This window comes from Scomber japonicus, chromosome 8 (genome assembly GCF_027409825.1).
Source record: "Scomber japonicus isolate fScoJap1 chromosome 8, fScoJap1.pri, whole genome shotgun sequence".
Classification (NCBI taxonomy): Eukaryota; Metazoa; Chordata; class Actinopteri; order Scombriformes; family Scombridae; genus Scomber; species Scomber japonicus.
In genome coordinates this window covers 10417147-10442341 of record NC_070585.1, presented here as the reverse complement: position 1 = coordinate 10442341, position 25195 = coordinate 10417147, and the positions used below count along the sequence as shown (strand labels likewise).

Here is a 25195-nt window from a genome sequence, read left to right as displayed (position 1 = left end):
AACAACCCCCGACCCTGAGCTCCTCACTCAAGTCAGAGCAGAACACACACTTTAAAACAAATGGAGGGAGAGCTGACACACACACACACACACGCACGAGCTCTAAGACATAAGCGAAGACACACACGCAGGCGCACATGCACACGCACAAACATTAAGGGAGGCATTTAGCTCTCAGCACTACCAGCAAGTAATGACACATGTGGCTCAGAGGGAGTAAGCTGCTGGAGAAGTTGGCAAGCAGCTGGAACTCTCGCTGGCATGTCTCACTGCTTAACTATGCACAGACAGAAGACACAGACACACACACACACACACACACACACACACACACACACACACACACACACACACACACACACACACACACGTACACACACACAGGTCTGACCATGCACTCCTCTCCACCTCAGTAACCCCCCCCCAGTAGACTCTAATGTTGTTCCATTCATTTGACTTCACTTTATTGTGTTAATGAGAGATACCGTTGAGAGGAGCTGGCGGTTGATTGAGGGTGAGAACGGCTAATCACTGGAACAGCTAATCAGTGCTTGTCGTAAATATTGATTAGTTCTGTGCGCGATGGACGTGCTCATTAACCAGTGTGTCATCTTCTCTCCTTCTCTTCTGCTTTTCTTTTCTTTACCCCCCTCCCCCTCACCTCCCATCAATTTGTCCCTCTCCTTGTCCTTCACCTTCTCCACACTCTGTCTTTGTCTCCTCTTCCTCCCTGTACAGCAACGTCCAACGGCACAGTAGAGGGCCTGGAGAACCGGGAGGGAGGTGTGTGCAAGAGCCGAGCCATGAAAGTCATCATGAGAGTCGGGCAAGGTAAATGTACGCTCACCTCACATGTAGAACACAATACAGCGGTGTTGCCTTGAAGCCATGTTTCACTTTGGTGTGACATTCTCATTTATCGCCATGTGTGCCTAGCGTGACTTTGTCCGCCACCGGCCCCCAACAGGACCTGCTCTCTGCAAATGTAAAGTTGTGTTTTGAGATGAATTTTCCCCACAGCGTTTTTTTTTTATGTCTGCCTTTTTTAAAATATATTTTTATAAGTAAATACGCTTATAGTCATTACAGCTCAGGCTGGGTGATAATTCAATATAATTGAAACTGCATCATGAAGATATGATCACATTGTGTTAGTATTTTACACAATCCTGTTTTCAGAATGAATAAATGTGAATAAAATGTATTTTAAAAACAAGATAAAAATTTTAAAAAAAAGTGATAACTAATACAGTATTTGCATTTAACATAAATTATTTAAAAATAAATGCATAATTATTATCAGAAAATATTCCTATTAATACTGTGGCTCTGTCCATATTTTCCAGCCCTACCATTAACAGCCATTTAAAATATATTTGAAACCTTTAGTTTGATAAAAATACACACTAAATTCAATTTGGGTTTAGATTTAGATTGTAATTTTAGATTTGAGAGCTCATAAAATCGATAAATACTAATAAATAAATACTTTTGTTTAAAAAAAGTCCCTAGTTTTGCATCTTCCTTCATTTAAAATAAAATAAAAAGTAAATATCACCATGTAACATTTACAAGCAGTACTCACTCAATTATAATAATGTAGTTATATGCACATGTAAGGATATTTTAAATGTTTATTAATGCATTAATGAAACACCTTCTCCTATGAAGCATTAATAACACCCCATAAATAGTTAATAAATGATTGATAATACAGAATGACTTTGCAGTAATCATATTGAATAATAATAATAACAACATATGAACAAATCCTGAGTGTGTGTAATGAAGCATTGTTAATATATCAGTCAAAGTTGGCTTGAAAAGTGTTTATAAATTTAAATTGTTTATCAATTAAATTTCTAGAAAATATACTACTGTGTCATTATATATATATATATACAGGGTTGGGAGAGTTACTTTAAAATTGTATTCCGATATAGTTACTAGTTACCTGTTAAAAAATGTAGTCAATAACGTAATCCAAGTACCACAATATTAAAGTAATGATTACCTTCCATTACTTTAGGATTACTGCAATACCAAATACAATAAGCGCAAAATTGGCCCCTTTCTATTAAAATAAAAACATCTAATCTAATTCCCACACACAGTTAGGGTGGAGACGTTAATGTGTTAATGACTGGGTGTACTAAATTCATTTCAGCTACTTAAAAATGAAAATGTCCTGACAGTTCTGATGGAGCTCAGGGTTCATCCATAAATTCTGCTTTATTATAAACAATCCCACCTTATAAACTTTAGTCTGTGTGTAACAGCTGATCTGTGTAAATGTGCAAATGAACATTGATTGTCATTATATCAGGATCGATCTGGTGTTAATGAAGTTACCACTGCTGTACCGTGTGCGTAAATGTGCAGTTTGGTGACGCACTTATTGTGTCAGCTACTGTATGATGCTGCAGCCAGCTGTGACATACAGATTACATACTGTGTGTTGCTCTCAGCTGCAGATGAATAAAACGCAGCAGATAGCGGTGCAAATACAGCGCAATTCACGGTGTTGTAACATTCTCAGGTAAAACCTGTGATGAAACAGCACCTGGACCGCTGGCTGTGTGGAGTCTGAGTCTGAGTTTTCTTTGACTCATTCAGTAATGAAAGTGTTGGGTGACCAGTGACCCAGTGTCAGGTCAACACGTTACGCACACACAATCATACCAGTGGAGAGCAGTAATGTCATCAAGCTGTTATCAACTCAAGCTCTCTTTTAACTACGAGTCTTTGGGAGTGACACAGGGCGTAACAAATGTCCCTGCCAACTTTTAAGTTTAATGTATGTGTCAAGTGTGCGTACGTGTACCCGCTGCACTCGTCATGCGGTATCATCCTCTAATTTTCCCTTCGCTCTGCTCACATTTGGGACTTTTACAGTGCATGGTAGTATAAAGTTAAAATTGCAATCCTGCTAAATAGTCCCTGTTTTTACAAAATATACCTGTAATTAGATTACTCTACTCTAGTCTTTTTTTCTGTAACTGTAACGAATACAGTTTTTATGGTATCCTAATTACGTAACACTGTTACATGTATTCTGTTACTCCCCAAGCATGTATATATATACTGATAATGAAATACAAGATTCATTCATTTAGTCAGTTGATTACAGTAGTTTAGAAATGTCTTTTCATATACAATTTGTGCAAGTAGTGTGGAAAAAAAGATCAGTAACAACCAAATTAGAAGTGACCAAACAACCAAATTAGAATCATTTCTCCCCATGCAAACATTGAAAAAGTTCCCCCTAGTGTTTCTGATTTTCATCCAGTAATCACAGAATGAAGATGTGTTTGAATTTGGTTTGTAAGTGCACAGTCAGGGTAAGTCATCTAAAAATGCTCAAAGTAAACAAGCAAGCTTTGTTTAGATATCCTTGGACACAGCATTTGGTTTGCATCATACAGTCAACTTTTAGGCGCAATTTTACTTGACATGCGAACATTCATATCCTGAATTTGACAGGATACAGTACACAGATGTGTTACTCTGTAAACATTCCCCCCATCCTCAGTGTGGTTGTTTTGACTGAAACAGACACTAACCACCATCTGAGAGGAACATCTGCCCACCACGATGATCTGATTCTGGCCTTAAAAACCTGGATCTCACATGTCAAAAATAAACTGAGACTTGCTGAGAAATCTGCAGTGTGATTGTGTATGTCTGCACATTTGTGTGCAGATATTTGAATGTTGGCTAGTGGGATGACAGCAGTGTATCCTGGCAGTCGGTGAAAGAATAGAGTCTAACAAGCTGCTGATGCTAGCAAGGTCTGAGTCGGAAAAAAATCAGTAGATACAGTGAAAAAAAAGCCACAGCATCATCTCTGAAACAGACAGGCATTGCATTATCTTTCCATGTAGGTCAATCTGAGCATCCGACAGCCCCGGATTGCAACATCATCGGCAAATGACAACACTGCTGCATGAGTTCAGGCAACACCGGCTTTTATACTGAACTATTAAGTTGGGGAAAAACAAATCCCTAAACTCAGGTTAATCAAAGTTGAAAGCAAATTTCTCATTCGAGGAAAGTTCTAGGAAAGTTTTTTCCTCAGTGGTAGTCTGTTTCTGTGGCTGGCGGCTGTTCCTCAACTTCGCCAGAGCCTGCACTCATTTCCCAAAACGGTCCGAAGCTCGCTGTCACTCACAATCAATGTGCCCTAAAAACCTTGTTAGAAAAGATGCTTTTGGCCCAGCTGCTACTGCTTTTAAATCTATTTCTGTGGGTGGAATTTTTGATGTATAATGTGCCCATCTAACCCAGTAACTATTTGAAGAAGGGCCGTGAGAAATTACAGCTTTGACAGGAACTTTGATTTGGCTGCTGTGCAACATCTATTGATAGTTTTCTCCAAGATAGGAAGATGTTACCATACTAGCAATATAATTGTTTGTCTTTAAGGAGTACTGTTATTTCACTGACTCTTCCAGTGCTGACAGAAATTGTCAATAAATTGAAAGTGTGTTATTTATTGAGGAAATATGCTCAACATTTGCTGGTTCCAACTCCTCAAATGTGATGATTTGCTGCTTTAATTTGTTTTATTAAATGCTGAAATGCTTTGGTTACCCTTATTAGAATCACTATTTGTTATATTATTATTTCACAAAGGTGTAACCAATGGCAAAAAACTATTATAAAACGGTATATACACACACATATATACATACATATATATGCGTGTGTGTGTGTATATATATATATATGTATGTACGTATATGTGTGTGTATGTATATATAATGATATTTAGAAATGTATTAATTTGTTTGTGTGTGTGTGTGTGTGTGTGTGTGTGTGTGTGTGTGTGTGTGTGTGTGTGTGTGTGTGTGTGCTCGCTTCACACTAAATACTGACAGAAATAACTGTTATGGGTGAAAGGATTCTATGTATTTTTATGTTTGTCTTTTTTGACACATTTATGATACATTTTTAAAAAAAGAATATAAATATTAAATAAATGATATAACTATAATCATATATAATCATATAAGCCTATATATACCTGGAATATGACAAAAAACATTAGCTGGATAATTTTTGACCTAAGGGTGAAATGTTAATTTTTGTTTGGCTTTTAGATTGTTGGTCAGAGAAAAACATGTAATTTTCTGACAATACCTGTGGTGCTGGAATATGAAATAAAATAAGTGTGAGTGGGAGCCAGACTCTACCTTCTGCAGGGGCACTAGATGTTGTTTCCACAAACACACACACATAAAAAAAACCTGGGCTCTCTGCTTGGCTCTAACCCCAGATGCTATTGTTTTTAAGCCACATTTTCCTCTAGTCTCTGCAGCTGAATGCCAACACTCGCGGTAGCCAAGTCCCCAACATCTCCCTATATGTCCACTCATATTCATACACATACTTTACACTTTGGACGATGGATTTGAATTTGGTGACTCACCCCAGTGTGCTCATTCTTTTAATGTTACATTTCCATTTATTGTGGAGGCACTCCCATCCGTAATCACTTTGAATCATCTGTTTGTAGGAAATTATGCGGGCTGACACATTGATATCTAATTAGTATTTTGAATGCATCATGTTCCGTCTTTTGTCTTTATATAAAATGTGAAGTAAAAAGGAAGAGAATGAGAGATTGAAGGGGAAATACTGGGAGCCCATATTTTATACATCCATCGTTGTTCAGCGCTCCCTTTCTCTTCCACCACATCATGTCACCGAGCTCATTAGAAATATGTTGACTCACCGCCTCGCACTCGCCCCCCTCCACCCCCCCCCCCCCCCCACCCTCACCCAAACCACCACCATTACCCTCGTTTTCTCTCTCCCTTCCTCTCGCAACATATCTGCCTCTCTCCTCTGTCGCTCGATCATTGTCTCCCTCACTCTCAGTCCTCCTCCTCTTCCCCCCGCCTTCTCCCTCCTTCTGGCGGGTTGGCAGTTCTGAGGTAGTTGCTGTCTGCATAGCTAAGGGAAATGTCAGCACTACACACAGAAAAATGGGTCAGAACATTAGAACGCTCCCTGCACATGCTCAGTGGTTGAGACACAGTGTTGGGGTTATATGCACGGAGTGAATCAGATCACTGTGTCCTCTTGTATCCTCTCCACACGCGAATGTTCCAACTTCTCACTCCTGTCTTTTCTCATCAATTATTGACGCCGCACAACAGCTCACGGCTAAGTTCACCACTGCCGCAATCAGTATAGAGCAATGCGGACATGGAGAAGACAGAAGAGAAGAGGAGATCAATGTAGTTAACAGTGTAGTTGTGTTTAACAAAAGCCAAACCCCCCCCCCCAAAAAAAAATGTGGATGCTGCCATGATTTGCTCTTGGTCTTTCTTTTTTTTTTCTTCTATCTTTTCTAGTTCATATCAGTCAGACATCCCACGCCCCGATTCATTTCCCATTACGGGTCTCTGATTGGAAATAGAAGATAGACTTCTAGAGAGTTGAGCCCTTTTCGCTCACACACGCACACACATGCATGACCACACGCATGCCACACAAAAGTTGCCATGAGGGACTCAAATGTAAATTGCCTCCCCACGCACCCTCCTCTCTATTTCTCACACACACCCCCTTGAGCAACCCTTCGGGCAGATGCAGATAAGGCCTGATAGAGCAAGAGGCATCTGATAGTGCTCTGTGGAATCCATCTGTCTGGCTTCGGTAATAGTTTATAACTGTCTTCTGTCTGCCGGCCCTGCCCTCGTAAAAGCCACATCGCGGACCCACCAGTGTTTACCGCACAAAGACTTCAAAGTGCGTGTGCTGAAATCACAACAGGCAGACAGATAAACTGTCTGTTTCCTTTGCGTTCCCCTCAGAGCTTATGCAACCCCTCCTCTCCTCTCTCCTTGTCTCCCCCCTTCTCTTCCTGTCCTCCTATTTTCTCCTCTTCAGAAGTGTGCCTCTTTCAGGCAGACTTAAAGCCAGAGCAATAAATAAGGCATATTATGGCCTTTTAACGTGATGAATAATGTAAAACAATAAAAAGTTAATATATAACTACTTCACCCTCATTCTGCCATGCCTAAGTGTATTGTAAGTATATTGTAGGTGTGTCCTTATGTGTGTTTGCATGCACGTGTGTATGTGTGTGTCCTGCGTTCTCATGAATGTGTCAGTGTTTGAGATGACTGTCGGAGTGTTTGCTAAAGGAGCTGCTGATGTAGATGTGAGCTCATTTTTTACGAGAGGACAGGGATACTGGCGTGTTTCACAGACGTTCGCTAACTTGTCCTTCCTTTTTTTGTGCTTTCATCTTCACTTCTGAGAAGCTTTCAACACATGCAAAGATAACCTTCTCTGTGTATAAAAGATATATCAAAAGATAATAAAAAATAATCCTTTCTGATACAGAGGAGGAAGTCATTGTAATTCATCACATGCAGCTTGCCAAGGCTGAGTTTCTGTGTTTTTTTGTTTCCCACAGTCCCAAACGCAGTGAACCCCGAGGTTCCAGAAGACAACACCATACCGGAGTCCAGTCCCAGCCCGCCTGACCAGGGTCACAATCTACCCGACATGCCAGGAAACACTGGTGAGCAGATTGACAGACAAACCGCAGCTTGAGAATCATTACGGAATGCTTTCTAGTTTCTGGAGTACAAATATTTTAGTAAAATAAAGGTTTTTGAAATGTAAAAAACGAATATTCACAGCCTCTAGGGTTCCTCTAATAATTAATCACATTTAGCCTGAAAAGAGAAAATAAAAATCATAGTTGAGTCTCTCAAAGCATGTACTCTCTCACATGGCTTTTCATGCCGCAGGCGCTCTTTTCATTTTTTTAAGAGGTCAACATGCTAAAATAGGTGTAAAACAACTGTTGTGAAATTACACCCACTAACATGCAGTGTTGCAATATAACAAGATGAAACCCCACCCAAAACAAATACAGCTCACCCAGAGTCACTTTACTTAATCCTACTGTACATAAAGGATGTGCTGCACCCAAAGAAAGATTCCTTTATTATATATCTTTTTAAAACCTCATTAGAATTGCAGATAAATGAAGATTAAAAGCAGAGATAATTGAAGAAGTCATTTGAGCCTCCGTGGATGCTCTGGGCCCTCCTTGTTTCCTGTTTTTTAACCCATACCTTTCATAGCTGCTTTTCACAGGAGGGCACATTTCTTTTCTTTTTTTCTTTCTTTTACATCTTTCCCTATACTAACTTTTTGACTTACTCCACAACTTTGTATGCCACGAAACTTATTCCAAGCCACTGCCTGTCCCCATGTGATAAGCTGTCCTCATTTAATAATTGCTTATTTGACATTAGTTGCTCCATAAAAAGATTTCCTAATGTCACTTTTTTCCTGTAGCCGGGCTTTTACCTGTCTGCCATTGTTAGATCAGTGATTATGTCAAGTGAAGAAGTGGAGGGTGGAATGAAGGACATGTCACTGCGGTTTGAGGGGCTGATATTTCAGGAATGAAATTTCTGACAGCCTCTCTCTCTCTCTGCTCTGCAAGTGCCCAGAATGTACGAAATTCCTTGCGCCTCTGATTTCACAGATACGGCTGGAATCGGTAGCTTTCAGTGATGTCATTTACTCGTGATAAGGCATAAGGCGTAGTTATCCCCATCTCAATAAATGGTTAAGTGCAGAGTGGTCAGCCGAGTGTGGAGACACAGTCATTAGTGGGGATGACAGTCTCCGGAGGTATGGGGCTTTTGTGTGTGTGTGTGTCAGTGGTGGTTTTAGGGGGAGGGGGGGTGGGGGTTGGAGTGGGGGTCATGGACAGTAAAGAGGTGGTGGAGGGGGTGAGTGCAGCTCTTTGGCAGCAGCTGCATGCATACATGGAAAACAGATTTGGTTCATCTCAGATTTCAGTCACTGGAGGAGCCAGTCATTCTTTCTCCCATCCAGTAACAACCCCCCCCCCTTTCCCTCCATCCTGAGCCCCTTAGACAAAAGGATAAAATAAAATCAGATGTTCAGATATGCCCTCCTCATTTCTTTCATATCTCACTTGGCCTTTGCCATACAAATGTGGCCTCGACATGTCGCAGAACTTGCCTGGGCTCAATCTTATCAGAGCAGGAATCTCGGTTGTGTTGAGTGATGACTACAGATTTCATTAGTAGGCTATTTTGACTAAGCTAATTTAATTACATTACATCAATGGGGCTGTTAGTCATATAGAGCAAACAAGAAACGGGGAAGTGATCACAGTTGATTTAGGCAGAGAACAGTAAGATCTCCACATGACAGGCTTACTGTAAATGTTATTACTGCTCTGATTATCTAAGCCCGTCTCTCTTTTTTATTTCTCTCTCTAGACCACATGAATCAAGACCAGTCTGGTTCCTCTGCAAACTCAGACGGCATCCTTGGCTCCAAAGTGGCTGTGTTCTCCGCCATCGGGGCCGGCTGCATCATCTTCCTCCTGCTCATCCTCCTCCTCGTCATTCTGCTCATCAAGATGCGCAAGCGCTCCAGGAAAAACGCCCACTCGCAGCCACGCCCTTCCGCGCTGTCTCTCAGCACGCTGTCCAATCCCAAGCTGCCAGCGGGCACGGCCGGCACGGAGCCAAGTGATATCATCATTCCGCTGCGGACAGAGAACAACTACTGCCCTCACTATGAGAAGGTGAGCGGCGACTATGGCCACCCCGTCTACATTGTCCAGGAGATGCCCCCGCAGAGCCCTGCCAACATCTACTACAAAGTCTGAAACTCTCCGCGCAGCCAGCGACAGAGCCAGGAGAGAGAATGAGAGGAGCGCTTGATTTATGTTCTCGGAAAGAACACTTTCCTTTGCATTTTGGGGACTTGATGGTTCCTTCAAGCCCCTGTTATTTCTACCACCTGCTGCACAAATCTGGAGAGACACGCACTGACCAGTAATCAGCGGGCTTTCAAGCTGACTGATGAGAAAAGTTTATTCTGTTTGTTTGGGTTGTCTGACAATCCCCCCCCCCCCCCCCCCCGCCCCCCCACACCCCCTTCCTCCACCCTCCTCCTCCTCCTCCTTCCTTCACCTACCTTCACCTCCAACCTTCTAACGTCTCCCTGCTGTGCTCCGCCATGGGGGGGGGGGCGTGGCCGGAGCGAACCGACAGATGGAACTCTAGCTTCCTTGTTGGCTGTCCCCCTTTAACGGGCGGGATATAACTTATCTCAGCTCCCCGAAGTACAGTCTGTGCTACACCCAATTAAACACACCATCCTAGCACACTAGCCAGAAACAGGCAGACACAGGCCTCCGAACGCCACTCAGCCTGCAGTTTGTGTGCAAGCATAAAATTTTGTGTTTGTGTGTGTGTCTGCGTGCATGTGTGCGTGTGTGTTAGTCAGGGCTCCGTGCTGGGCCAGGAAACTCTCCAGATAGCTCAGGTTTCAGACACAGTGTGTGAAATAATGTGTTCCTCTCCCTTCGCACCTCTGATGTTTGCCTTACTTACTATTTTTGATGGAGGATTTTCTCGACCCTGATTCAGTTCACAAAGCAGTTGTATTTTGTTAGACTTTTCCTACAAGTGCACAATGTATAGAGTTGAATAGATCATCATTATTACTCCATTATCTCACCACCCATATCATCCATTGTGTTCATTTTGGGTTTTTTTGTTGTTTTTTTAACTCCGGAGAAAATACCTTGACCTGGACTGTGGAAGTCAAGGTGTGTATGTGTGTATGTGTTTCCGGAAACACTCCCTTCTCCACTTGTCTGATATGAGCTTTACCATTACTCTGGTATTTATGACCTACCTGTGTGTATTTGAGGGTGTGTTCTGTGTGTGTGTATGTGTGTATATGTGTGTGTGTCTGTGTGTGTGTGTGTGTGTGTGTGTGTATGTGTGTGCGGGCATGTCCAGACCAGTCTTGTATCTAGGCAGACTTATTGGCTTAGGGGCAGAACACTGAGTTACTGTATCACAAGCTTCAAAAAACAAGACAGACTGAGGCGCCGTCAGACAGACATGCCCAAGATCTTAACAAAACTCTTCGAGCGCTGATGAGCTTACATGGAGATGATTTTTTAAGACAGCAGGCACATTAAATTGTGTTTGTTCTAGCTTCTGCTGCTACAGTGTAAGCATCAAACAGTTAGTTTGGTTCCTGCTGTCTGGGCTAGGTGGGTGTAGGTTGGATGGGCAGCCTTAATTGGCTGGCCTACATAGGTAGGATGCCCTATATATAAGTTGGATGGCGATCCACGGCTGAACATTGGGATACAGTATCATCAGATGCCAATTGGCTGCCATCTGTAGATGAGTCAGTGGAGTGCACAGTCAGTGGTGTCGCCAGCATGTGACTAATCTATGTGCCATCTCCGTGCCCACACTCACCAGCCGGGGAGGAGAGAGAGCGAGAGTGGCGGATAAAAGGAGAAAATGTTCCTGTGACTTGGCTTTAACCTGAGAGGAATATGGCGGCAGGGATGGGGGTGGGAGAGGCGGGGGGCGATGGTTGATGAGGGGTGAGGGGGAGGTAGTTTAGCATTCATTTTTCCATCCTCTCGCCAGTTGTGCTGTGAATAAAAATGCTGCGCAGAATATTCCACAGTCAAGGTGTTCAGCCAGCGAGGACACTGCAGCTCAGCTATCACACAGCCCAGGGCAGCGGCACCGAGACAGGATTTACTGCAGCTGGGTGTGTGCACACCGAAGATCACTTTTAGGTGTGTGTGTGTGTGTGTAGGAGGAGGGGGTTTGTTCCAATCTGTCTGTGTGCACATGTAGGTGTTTCTATGTCTGAGTGCTTATTTGTGCTTATATTTGCAGTTTTCCTATGTGTATGTGTGTGTGTATATGTGTGAATGCTTCTGTGGTCTAGCAGCTGAGCAGACTTGTTTTGGGGAGTGGAACTAGGTGCTCCAAAGAGTGTGGCTGCCAAAGTACGGAGCACCGCAGTCCCAGTTAATGATGTGTGAGAGGAGAGGGGAGCAGATAAGGACAGCTATTCCTCAGCATGCAGACACGAGCTGACGTTTGACGCACATGTGCACACAAACACACACACACACACACACACACATGCACAGACACACCGAGACTGACGGGTCCAGGTTTATCTCGAGTCAAACGGTCAGACTGCCGGTGAATAAACATTCACCGGCAGAGGCACCTATCATCCGCTGCCACATACTATCGCCATCCACGGATATACACTGCTGAGTTAAAAGGCAGCCCTGCTTGAAGACTTGGGGAAGACTCCAGTGGCTTTTGCGTGTCGTTAACCTCAGAGTTAACAGCCTAAACAGCTGCTCGTGCTTTTGCGGTTCTGTGTTTTAACTCAGCATGCAGCCCTCAGCGGCCCTCTGTGAAACACATCTAGATCAAATATTTTTGTTTCGGATCGGTGCGCATCCCTTCACCTACACCAGCCAAGGGAGTCATTACCAAATTACCACGAACCCATGTTTCATTTTCATTCATTTCTAGTGACCACTTAATGTTATTCAAATTTGGGGGAGAAAAAAAAATTAAAAGGAGATAACAGAGAAATGTAAATACATGGATAGAGCCCAATTTAAGATGTAATTTCACCTGAACACTGCTCATAAGAAAAATTTAAGACTAGATTTTTGTAATGGAGGATGTTTGTAAATAGCTGTCTTTTTAAAGTGTGTTTTGTATGAATCCTTGCATTTTTTTGTCTCTGTTTGCAATATTTTTTTATTTTCTTTTCTTTTAGAGTTGAACTGAATATTGCAACGGACACACAAGCTGTCTTTTTTTGCAGCGTCCAGTATTGTCAAAAAGTCTTTGTTACCACACGTGTTAGAAAAAAAAATAAAAAACTGGGGTTCAGAGTTTTTACATCGCCATTCAACAGGATTGTAGTTCCTCAGAAGCTGTTCAGTACTGAAGGTTTGTCACCAAGCGGCTTTGAAACAGATAGGTCACTGATAAGGCCCTTTCCCTGTTGGAGACAGCACTTAACTCTGCATATGAAGACTGTGTTATTCCACTGCCTTTGAGTTACCTACACCTTCCACTCCATTATGAGATGTAACAGAAACACTTTGGTCCAGAAAGATTAATCTTTTCTCAGTTTTAATAAGTGTATTGGGCCAGACAGAGAGAAACGTAGAGAGAGAGAGAGAGAGAGCGGGAGAAAGGGAGAGGAACAAGAAAAGGGGCCATGTATGAGAGTGTGACCGTTCTGCGCTCACCAATAAATCATCCGGTTTACACCACTCATTATCTCCCAGGCGGTCCTTTGTTTTAAAGTTGCTCTCTCTTTCTCTTTCCCTCCCTCCGCCTCTCTCCTTTGTCATCCCTCCTTTCCTAATTTAGCACAAGGATGTTGGTTGATGGCTCATCGTATGAGCCTCACTGTAGGTTGATTTCTGCTATTGTTCAAAGCCACAGTATTATTTTTCAATGTGCATGTGTAAGCAAAACCTGTTGAATTTGTTTCCCTTTGTTTGAATCATAACTGTCAAGTTTTGTTATTTTATTTTAATTTTTTTTTTCCATTCACTTTTTCGCCGCTTCTCAGCGTAACCTATTGGCACCAGCTACAATGGAAATAATGTTCCACCAGTTTGGAAACTACCGCATATTGATAAATAAAATTTTTCCCATGGAACTTGGTCTCTCTCTCTTCCTTCTTTGTTTTTCTATCAGGCTTTATAAATGTGGGTAAAAGATTGTTTCCTCATCTCAATGACCACCTTAGTTCATGGTGGGTGCATAAACCAGCCGCCCACACTCAGCACTTCCCTCTCAGCCCCCCTCCCACCCCCAAACCCCTCACCTCAGGGGTCAGTGCTGCACAGATGGGTTTGTTCTGATACATTAGTCAGATTGAAATCACAAGCAGGCTTCATAAATTCATATTAGGGGAGGATGGACACGCCTTTTTGCATAGTAACTAATACCCGTATCAACCCGCTCTGCCCTGGTGTCCTCCAAAATTACATTTCTTCATACATGATTAAATCTGATTGGCTGCACTCTGCATTTCCATTGCGTTTGTCTGAAATTACAGTCTGCGCTTATCCGACTGAGGAACAAACTCCAAGTCCTTGGTGAAAGCAGAGATGGCATGAAATGTTATTAAAGTGATTGGGCATTTTCTCTGACAAACACATCAGTGTTTGTGGGCATGGCTTTCGTGTGGCTGATGATGTGAGCAGAGACGGAGTGGGCGAGCAAAAAGACTGATGGGAGGAGAGAGAAAAAGTCAGGGCAGTGAGAGACATAATGTGCCTGTGGCTTCACTGCCCCGTCCCCCCCGTCCCGTCCCGCCTCCCCTCCCACCACCACCACTACCCCCACCCTCGCTGTTTCTATCCATGCCCCGGGGCAGGTACGTTCATCTGGTTTCCTGGCTCAGTCCCGAGACGCCCCCATAGATCCACATTTCTGTGGGTTTATTAAAACCTTCCCCCCACTGAGCTATATGTGACTCCATGTTGTTCTGTATATGTGTGTGTGTGTGTGTGTGTGTGTGTGTGTGTGTGTGTGTGTGTGTGTGTGTGTGCGCGTGTGTGTGCATTAGTTGTTCTACAACAGAGTCAACATCACAAAAATAAAGATATATTACCATTGAAGCATGCACCGCAGTATTTTTCCTTCTCATTTTTGGATCTTGATTGAATCAAATATCTGTTCCACATTCGGCTGAAATTCAAGAATTGGGTTTTTTTAATGCTTAACATGTACTCTGTGTATATATTGCTGCATCATTAGAAGACTCCCCAGCAGCTTACAAGGGTGATCAAGTGTTATCTCTTTTCATTACATTCAATGCAGCCATCTTTACGTCCAAATTTTCCCATTTGCATGTACAGACTCTACATCATCTGCATATTTAGACTGCAGCTAAAACATCCTCATGAGTTTTCACACTTGATCTGAGCATGTGTAATTCCTCACATTGTTTTATTTTATTTTTTCTTATCGTGTAAAATGGTGGCTCACATGTCTTTGTAGATGAAACAAGTCACCTGGGAAAGCAACAGCTGCCAGCGGTTTTAGGTGGCTTGGGAACAATTTAACTTACACTCATTCTCATCCATGACTGTGAATACTAATTGTGAAAAGAACTTCTAAGTAAGCTTCTTTTTTTCCTCTAGTGTTGAGTTTTTTAACAACAGTTGGTAATGTGGAAAAGAAGTAAATCCCTAGAGATTATTACAGTCACTTTTGAGGCATTGAGACCTTCAAGCAAAGCAGACTTACTTTTTTAATTTTTTTATTTGTGATGTTCAACTTTTTTTCTTGGCCTGACGAAAATTGCACATTATAAATTCATACTGCGTGGCCACCACAGTAATTACTATCAAACTAAATGCAGGGTTTTTTAAGGTGAGGAAGCATAGATTAATACTTTTTCCGAGCTGTGTAATTCATTTTAGATTGCGCTGGTGGTTGTTTGCCTCAGATGATCACCAACCGCTTGTACATTAGCATAGCTTACTTATCATTTTGTTTGCTACTACATCACTGCTGGCAAGGCAAACCTTTTTCACTCCTTATGAGGCCAGTAGAGCTTGTGAGGAAGCCGTGGATGGAAAATAAAGTTGTCAGCGGGAGATGTAAGGTGATAGCTAACCAGATGAGGGAAAGAATTCAATAACTCTGGTCCGATTCCTTTAACGGTGTAAGTTGGCACCGCATCTTAGTTTCCCCTCACGTTATTTCACACAATCTGCTCCCGCACAAAATCTGCTGCATGTGCAGACACTACCCTTGATCTGTTGAAGCAAGCAAGTTCAGAACTCTGCAACTTCTCAACTGTGACCACACATCCAGGGGGAGAGGCCGTCAATATATGGCTCTTAAGCGATTTTGGTGAGCCATCTCCTAATGTTTTTTCATATGGATCGTGCAGGAGACTCGTAATTCACACCAGAATCAATACAACATGCTATGAGACATGTTCTTTCTCATGTAATGTAGGCTACATATACATTTTTAATGAGTTAATGCATCACTCGCCATTCATAAATAATGCACGCACACTAATGCTTTTCATCAAATGCTGCTCATCAAATATCAAGCAGATTTTTTTTTTCGTCAATCCTACCGCAGCAACACGGGAAACCTGAGACGACGCAAAGAAACGGAAACTGAGAGAAGAAAAACCCATGAAAGAAGAGTTCATCAGTCAAACAGTAACATGTGGACAGTTCATGAAAGGACTAATTAATGTGATTCAAATTCCAATCAATGGCAGGAACTATATCTAAACAAAGTTCCTCTCTAATCCCTCAGAGGGGCAGGAAATGGATATTCCACCAAAGTATCCCGGGTTCTCTGGGGTTATGTTATGCTTCATCTTTATGTTTCATTACATACACACACACACACACACACACACACACACACATATGCACACCCGTCAGCCACATATTGATGGCATTGTTATGACCAGAACATGCCCGATCAGGCCTGTGCTATGGCAGAGATCCAGGTTTGACTGAGACTCATCAATCATACAGAGAGAGCCTGTGAGAGCCACAGAAACTTACTCACATAAAAAAACAACACACACTTATGGGAGAAATAGCTGGGGCAGCTGGCTGCTGGGTCACAGGTGTGGAGACCAAGGGAGAAAGTGGGAATTATTCCCTTTCTTTCTTTCCCTCCTCCCCTTTAAAGAGAAACAGCTCACTCTCTGCCTCCCTCCCTCCTTCCCACATCTCTGAAAACATCCCATTTCCATCCACATTTCCTTCACCCAATTTAAAACCCACACTTCATTCTCCCCCTCAGCAACACCACCCCTCTCCTCCTCCATCCATCCTCCATCTTCTACTCTCAATTAGGCCATGCCTTGAATCTCAGGCATTATCTCTGCTGGCCATTTATATAACATGACTCCAAAATGCATTTGCACAATTTTCCAATTACAGTATTATGCCTTGAAGCTTTGGTTCCTTCTGTCTCTCTCATTTCCCCCCTTTCACTCAAACTGCTCTTGATGTTTAAAACTACAAAAGAGTCACCCCTGCAAATGCAGACACGCATTTGTACTTTGGAGTAATGGGCTTTTTTCCCCTTGTATGCATTGTTGGTGTTTATTAAACTTTTTTTTTAAAAACCTGTTTTTAAGCTACATCAATCATGCATTTGTGTCTTGGCCTTGGCTGACTGACAGCAAGGTGAAGGACAGGAAATTTAGTATGCATGTCTAGTAAAATCCAAGATGTGAATTCATTTTTTTCCAGTTAAATTCAATGTCCAAGTCAGTGGCATACCATTTAAGTAAATATCAATGTCAAACCTGAATGAAACTTTTAGAACATTGAATGAAAACCTGAAAATACTGAGTCATAACCTGAGAATATTGAATGAGAAGCTGAAAATGTTACACAATTCCAGATAATATTGAACAAAAAGTATTAATATTTAATCCAAACCAGAGCATATTAGATATAACCTCAGAATACTGACAGTAAACTTTAAAATATTGAATAAAAACCTTGTCTTTTAAATGAGAACCTGAGATTATTGAGAAAAACCCAGAAACTATGACTGTAAATAAATATTTAATGTAATATTGATTTGGAAAAACAATCCAACAAAAACATGAGAATATGAAATAACAATTTCAGAATTTTAAATAAATCATGGGGACACTGAACAGAAACCTGAGACAACTGAATAAAATTGTGAAAATATTGAAAAAGAAGATGAGAATATTGAATGAAACATGAATGAAAACAAGATTAGTCCATACTGTGTGTGAATGAGTAAGTTGACATTTAGTAATCTTAAACATTGATGAAATAATTGAAGCGTGACCAGTGCATGTATAGCCTTAAGTATGGTCACAGGACAATTAAACTCAACAGGTACATGAGCTGACTTTTAAATGGGAAAATGCTTGACAATGATCTTATTGGCAGTGGCAGTAAGATCATCAGTAGGAGGAATACTTAACCTGTTGCTGGTATAGCAGACAATAGTAGTAACATAATAGTCCATGGTCATATGAGGAATCTTATCTCCACACTTACAGCAGAGGCATTCATCAGTGCCTCTGATTTTCACAGCAGTCTAAAGCTTGTAATTAACAGTCATAAGCAGGGTGTTAATGCTGTTTGGTATCTCTAAGCGAAAACTGTCCGTTATAATTATAAAGAGCCGTACTTCCAGCCTCTCCAGGGTGGCCTGAGAGCTGAGTGGCCTATTGTATCAGTTCCTGGAAACCCAAGCTAATACAAGCGTTGCTGACCACCCATCTGCAAACTAACTGACCTAAATACTAGGCAACATCTGTGGGGGCAGACATGGTGGATGCTGACGGATATAGAGTGCGTGAGCGAATGTGTGTGCATTCCTGCTTGTCTGCCCACATCTCCGTTTGACAATGACAGTGTCAGAATAATAACGTATCTCGTTAAACAGACCTTTTATATCAGGGCTTTTTCAAGTTAACAGACAAATTCACAGTGTAAAAACCCCCGGCAGAGAAATTAAAACTGAGAAGAGCAGTCAGGGAGCATCATGAGCAGGCGCTGACGTGCCTTTGTGTTCCCTGCAATGTTGTAGTGGCACAGCGGTTGACAGGATGCATTAGAGAATCCCTCAGTGAAGGGTTACTGACCTAAACATGTGACCTAAGTGCTGCCCTAGTTTTAAGGGTGCCACATGGGATCATGAAGATTTCGCTCAGCTGTATTTTATTACCAACTCCAGACAACCACACTTGGCATTTTGGGGAAGAACTACTGTACAGATCCCCTTTTTTTTGCAGCAGTAAAAACAGCTTTGGGGGAGCATTGTTGCCAGGGCAACTCGTTTTCCCACACGCAAACTGACATCAGTGAGACATCAGTGGAACATGGGGGGTGACTGAATATTCATGAAAGGCAGGGACCCATTTCAGCCCAATGAACACCCCCCCCTCCCCTCGCTCTCTCTCTCTCTCTCTCTCTCTCTCACACACACACACACACACACACACACACAAACACACACAGCCCAGTCACAAAATCAAACACACACAAGAAGTACAAGGACTCATTCCGTACCAGCAGGCACATACTCATCTCACGCCTCAATGCACTCATTCATATCAAAAGCGCATGCTCATTACATACAACAGCAGAACACACACACACACACACACACACACATACACAGACATTAGGCCTTATACAACTCATCTAACTTGACTTCTCTCTTTAAGATATAATAAACATTTGAACAATATTTCTTAGTAGCGGCTGCTTATGAATACATTAACTCAATAAGTGCATTTCTTGTTTCATTATAAAATTACTGCTTAAAAATGACTTAAGGCTAAATCTGCCATATGCAAAACAGCAATGAGATGAGACAGCTCTGCTTTAAGCAGATGGTTCCTTGCTGCACTAACAGCTGGAATCATGTTTCCCGTTCATGCAGACATTGTTTGACATCGTGATTATTAAACAGGCCCATTTCAGGGCTGTTCTTCCTCTGTGTTATACTGATATTGGTATGCAGAGGCAGCAGCAAAAAGAAGGAGTGGACGGTGCGATGAGAGGATAGACTTGGATGTGATGAGAGGCTGAGGGCAGTCAGTCAGTCAGTCTGGACGTTTGGCACAGAGACAGCAGATTCCATTTCCATGCCAATCTGCCTTGTCTCTTTCTGAATCAGACTTGACCTTCACAGGCTGATGACTCCAGAGGCCTGGGACCGGGAGACGCTTTCTGCCTAAAACCAGATACATACACACACACACACACACACACACACACATACAAAGCTATGTTACAGCATGAAGCATGCAAAATGGGAAAAACATTCCCCCATGGTGCACTCGCATCTATATTAGCACACACACACATATACACACACATGCAGCCATAAGAAGGAATGCACGCACAGAGAAGCTCAAACAGTCGGGAAAAAAAGTCCCTCCCTTGATTTACTGTAAAGGAGTGATACAAAGGATTGAAATGAGACCAGATCATCTTTAGAGAGCCAACCCTCGGCACAGATGGCTCTGTTTTTCATCCTCTCTCTCATGAGATCTCATTTTCTGTGCTCTGTTCAGCAATTTCACTGTTTTTTACCATTTGAGTTTGTTTCCATAAAACACCAACAGAATCCAGTTCAACAAAACAAATAACAAACAAAACAAATGACTCTCCAGAGATTTTTTTTAATTTATTCACTCACACGTTTTAAATAACGTCCCCCACCCCCCTCCTGCATCTACAACTGCAACCACTCGAGGTCCAGGTACCCCCAGCACCCGTCCTGTCTGCCCCCCTCTGTGTTTAAAGCCAGACTGAAATGGACCTTTACAAGCCGTCTAATGAAAGTGACTCCAGGCCCTCTGGTTAATTGACCACCTTTAATGAGTGTCAAACTGCGGCGGTCATTAGACTGGGGGTTGCAACGGGTCACCGCTGGGGTGAAAGAAAGAAAGAAAGAATGAAAAAAGTAGAAAGAAGACAAGAAAACAGGTAAGCAAAGGAGTAAAATAGAACACATTCTTTTCCTTGTTGTGAGCTCTCGCGTGTTTCCGTGTGTTTGTATGCTAACACTGTGATGTACACTGTGCATGAATTTTTCGTGTGCAGCCTCAGGGCACCACCTGTCCTGCTAACATGCGAAGCGGTGGTCATGCGAGTGGATATTCTTTGATATCTACTATTCTATATCCAGATCTTTCATCTCTTCACCAGCCTCATTCGTTGTTTGTGCCTTAGAAGCAGCTGGGCTCTTCTTTACAAATAAATCTAATAAACTAGCCAGAGAAAATAGAAAAATATTCCTCTGTGTTTGCCTGCTGGGCCTTCTGTCATTTTCCATCTCTTTCTTATGATTTAGCAACCCGGGGCAGTAAATGACCACGATCATCTAGTCTAGTCATCGTTGATAGTGGCGAGATTTCTGCTTTCGTGTGTTTTCAGATGAACATGAATACCTCTTTAGAGGTGTGTATTTGCTGTTGATGGCCTAATTTCAAAATATATATTGCAAACAAACACAAACGTCCTTGTCCTTTATTTTGTGTTCTGTACAAATGCTCCTCAAGGGTACGCGCATTTACTCTCATACATGTGCAGGCACGTGCGCACACATAAACCTAAAGCCCCTGTGTTATTGGATTGAAATGGAACCCACCACACATTTCCTTGGAGTATTGATTTAATCAACTGCGTATCATGTTGAGACCCGTATCATCTGATGCAACACACACCACCAGCGGCAAAAAGAAGCGATCCATCACCATTTAGCTGGACAGCCCCTTGTAGTCCAAACACGGAACCATTACGCATGGTTTAACATGGACACTTTGACCTCCGGAGGGGTGACAAGGTCAATGACATCATTAGACAGGAGTCAGTCTGTGTGCTGGAGTGAGACTAATTGCTATCAGACCTCAATCACAACTAATAACTTCTTAGATTTGTTTCGATACTCATATTATCCACTTCTAATATCCTGACAGATTTGTTGTCGTTTCCACACCAACACAGGGAGAAGCTGATTTGCACCTCATTTCGGTTTGTTGCTACGGTAGCTCTGTAGATCCCTTTATCCTAAGGCTCTGTTAGTCTATTCAAAGGTAGCTAAGCTTACAAAATAGCTAGAGGGTGATTTCCCACACACAGATAAAGCCCAGACTTGAAATCACTTTCAAAGCAGCCTCTCCTCTTAAGATGCTTTGAAGCCCAGAAGAAGAGCTTGAAAAAGCAGGACATGGGAACCAGAATATTCTTTAACAGAAATATTGGGACTTTGTCATTCCTCTCTTTACCCTTTACTCTTCTGGCCTGATGCTGTGGTTCATGTCTCTTAACCTGGTCTTGTCATACCAACATGGGCTCGCCCCGGAGGCGCCACACACAGCCTCGCCCATCATGGCTTTGTCAGCGACCTCACTGGACCATGAACGTAGACAGGCCACTCCGGAATGTCAGCAGGGCCGGTATCGACCTCGGCGCTCAAATGGACGAGCACACAGATGAGTGCACGTAAACGCACACACACACACTACACACACAAGCAAAAGTAACCTGATCCAATGACATAGGAGCTGCCTCAGTGTGCGGCTAACTGCCTTATCTCCCTCTGGCCGCACTCCTCTTTCCTCTCAACATTCTTTCAGGTATTTGGCCGAGACCTTTTCTCTTTGTCTGCCCTTTTCAAAGACCTGCTTTATGCTGGGAGCCCTCTAGCCGTCGTACCGCAATCTCCTGACTGCTTCTCTCTTTCTTTCTTTCTTTCTTTCTTTCTTTTTTTCCTCTCTATCGCTTTCTCTCTGCCCACACATCTCCTTAACATACTTCCCCGCTTTCTCTTTCTCACCCCCCCTCAACCTGTCTGTCACTCTCTGTCCTCCACTGTAATTTCTCCCCACTATCCCAGCTCCAAATTGAAGATACCACACCACCTGTGCTGCGTCACAGAGGTGTGTTTGTGTGTGTGTGTGAGAGAGAGAGAGCGAGAAAGAGAAAGGGCTTTGTAGTTCTTTGGCCTATGACGTTCAGACAGGAGTGGACTGAGGTTAGACTAATGGAACCTGTGATCTGGTCTCTGTAATGGAGTAGCCTATGTTGAAGAGACAGGTGGAGTGTTTCTGGATACATATGGGGGAGGATTGCAATCAGTGTTCATCTGTGAAGAGCCATCTAGCATCCAACTTCAAAAACCACCACACTAATCTGTCATGGGATAACTGACTGGTGATCACACTTCAGAAAGCAATTGCACCCTGCTACCTACACAGATGCTCTTTCCCGAGGTGATCTATGTTTTTTTTTTTTTCTGCATGGGCTCCTATATGAATACAATCAACACAATACCTGTGCAGCTTTTGGAGAGCTTTTGGACTAATCAGCTCTGACAAGTGGAACAAAACAATTTAATACAGGGCTGATTTCACATCTGAGCGGTTCGTCATTTACATAAGCTTTTCACAGTCTGCTCACTGAGCTGCGACAGGCATGTGGTGCGCCCAGAGAGACCGGAAGGCTGCTCCAAATATTCTGCCCCCTCTCTATCTGACCTCACCAAGGAGAAGGCTATACATGCGCCAGTAGGCCTACATGCAAAGACTCATTAGGATACACATGTGTGCAGATCTTATCCCACAGTCACCCCGTTTCCATCACATATATACACACACACGCATGCGTGCACACACACACACTTTTAGTGTCCTGTGGTTAGCAGAGAGAGGAAGCAGTGGCGCGTCTCTTTGCTGACTTAATGTCTTTTAACAGTTTGGCTCCAGGACCAGGGGTTGGTCAGAGCTGAGCTAAAGCCAAAACTGGGCCTGATCATCTGTGACGGCAAGAAAAACCCGAGGCAAAGTGTGTGTGTGAGTGTAAGAGGGAGAGAGAGAGAGAGAGAGAGAGGGAGAGAGAGAGAGAGAGCTGTGTGTATGTCCTCCCTATCTCTCTCTCTCTTCTCTCTCTTCTCTTCTCTCATTTTCTCTGTTTCAGTCTCTGTGTATCTGCATGTGTGTGCATGAAGTGTGTGCGGATGTGCCTCACTGGTGGAAGCTACGGGGGACAGAAACACCATTGGACTGAATTACCCTGGACAAAGCCATTGACAGAGGCATTAAAGTGACAATAGAATATTTACAGCACACAGCGCTGATTCACTCTGCTGCCTAATATGCAGCACATCAATATCCTGGAGAATGCTCGTAGCACACTGCAGTGCATCGCAGTGGAAATTAGCCTGGCGTACAGTCTTGCAGACACACATTTGCACATGCACGCACACACGCACGCACACACACACACACACACACACACACACACACAGAAGAAAGTACTAACTGGTGCTGACTTGAAGGCAAACGGGGAGGGAATGGGAGCAGAGCGGAGCAGAGCAGAGTGGGGAAATAACTGCTGCTCTGCTTGAGTAAGTTCCTCTCAGCACTGAGGAGAATAGATTGCTGTGTCCCCTTGCAGAGCTCTACCTCTCAGGTGGCCTACAGGACACCAAGTCACCTTGTCATTTAATATCAGACACATTAGAACAGCTGTACCTGTGTTTATGCTGTTGGGGAGTGGTGGCCAATTATGGTTCTGTGTGTGTGTGTGTGTGTGTGCGTGCGTGCGTGTGTGTGTGTGTGTGTGTGTGTGTTCATGTATGTTTGGAAATGATTTGAAATTCATGGCTGAAAGCCCGGGGTTACTCCATTCCACCAGAGAGCCTCAGTAAAATCTGCATCAGATCACACAAACATGTCATTCAGTTTGCTAACTTTCCTCCCCAACCGCTAACCGCTGGTCCGTTCCCTGTATTCACAGCCAGTTAGATCATGCTCACATGCACGACAGACCCCTCTCCTCCTGTCTCAGTTTCACAGTCCAAAGCTGCCGAAATAGCCAACATATGTTTGGAAAATGAATGTGCAGCGTAGAGGTCAAACAGTTATGCAGCAGTGCTCAGCTCTGGGCTCATTTAGTTAAGTATGGACCACCACATACTTAGCCTGATTATGAAACTCTCTTCTGTTGCTCTATGCTGCTTTTTAAATATTTTATATCATTCATGCAGTTCTGGAAAATTAAGAGCACTTACAAATGGTTGTAATTTGAGAGAAGAAACAAGTCGGCATAGTGCTGCACTATGACAGTGATGTATTTACACAGCACTGATTAGAAATGTACAAATGACTATGTTACATGCATTAGAGGAGAAATAGAGACAGATATATTGTAGGTTGGCATGCAGCACAGTGCACTCGAGTGTTGAAATACACTGAACTGTAACTCAGGAGTGTGACCTCTATTAAATGAGCCAATTTCTTCCGTGTGTGGCAATAAACATACTGTATAAGAAAATTGCAGGAAAGGATCTGCAGTCTTTCTGCAGCTGTGCTTTATGCGCTAAACATTGTCTTCCTATACAGTGATGTCAGAGTAATGAATACTGTTTCTCTCATATGCACTGCAAAAATCCCTATATAAACAAGCCAAATATTGTGTAACCTACAGAAATTTGCAAATGGGGTATGCAAAAATGACTTGGCAAGATTTCTTGAAACTACTTACAAGACTACTGATGCACAATTGGCACGGTGCCACAAGTATAAAATTCAAACAAACAAGTTTTTGACTTTTTGTTCCCTGACTTGTGTTTTTTGTATGGCAGCATGCCATTGTGGGTCAGTACTCAGAGTTGCCATAGTTTCTTAAAATACTGAAAATTAAAATGCTGAGGAAAACTCCTCTTGCATGGGAATAGTGTCATCTCCCAAAAGCAAACATCTAAGTTGCATAACACTGCAAAATTTGACTTTGCGCTTCCTG

At 42.7% G+C, this 25195-nt stretch overlaps 1 protein-coding gene across 1 annotated transcript in view; it reads left to right on the top strand.

Annotated features, from left to right (window-relative positions):
- The window catches only part of efnb1 (ephrin-B1), a 56012-nt gene extending 46082 nt beyond the window's left edge, over positions 1-9930 (top strand). Inside the window, exons 3-5 of the mRNA XM_053324139.1 lie at positions 739-831; positions 7433-7540; positions 9291-9930. Coding sequence (XP_053180114.1) covers positions 739-831; positions 7433-7540; positions 9291-9685 — 596 coding nt within the window. The 3' untranslated portion in view covers positions 9686-9930. The remainder of the gene's footprint in view (positions 1-738; positions 832-7432; positions 7541-9290) is intronic.
- The last annotated feature ends 15265 nt before the right edge of the window (positions 9931-25195 follow it).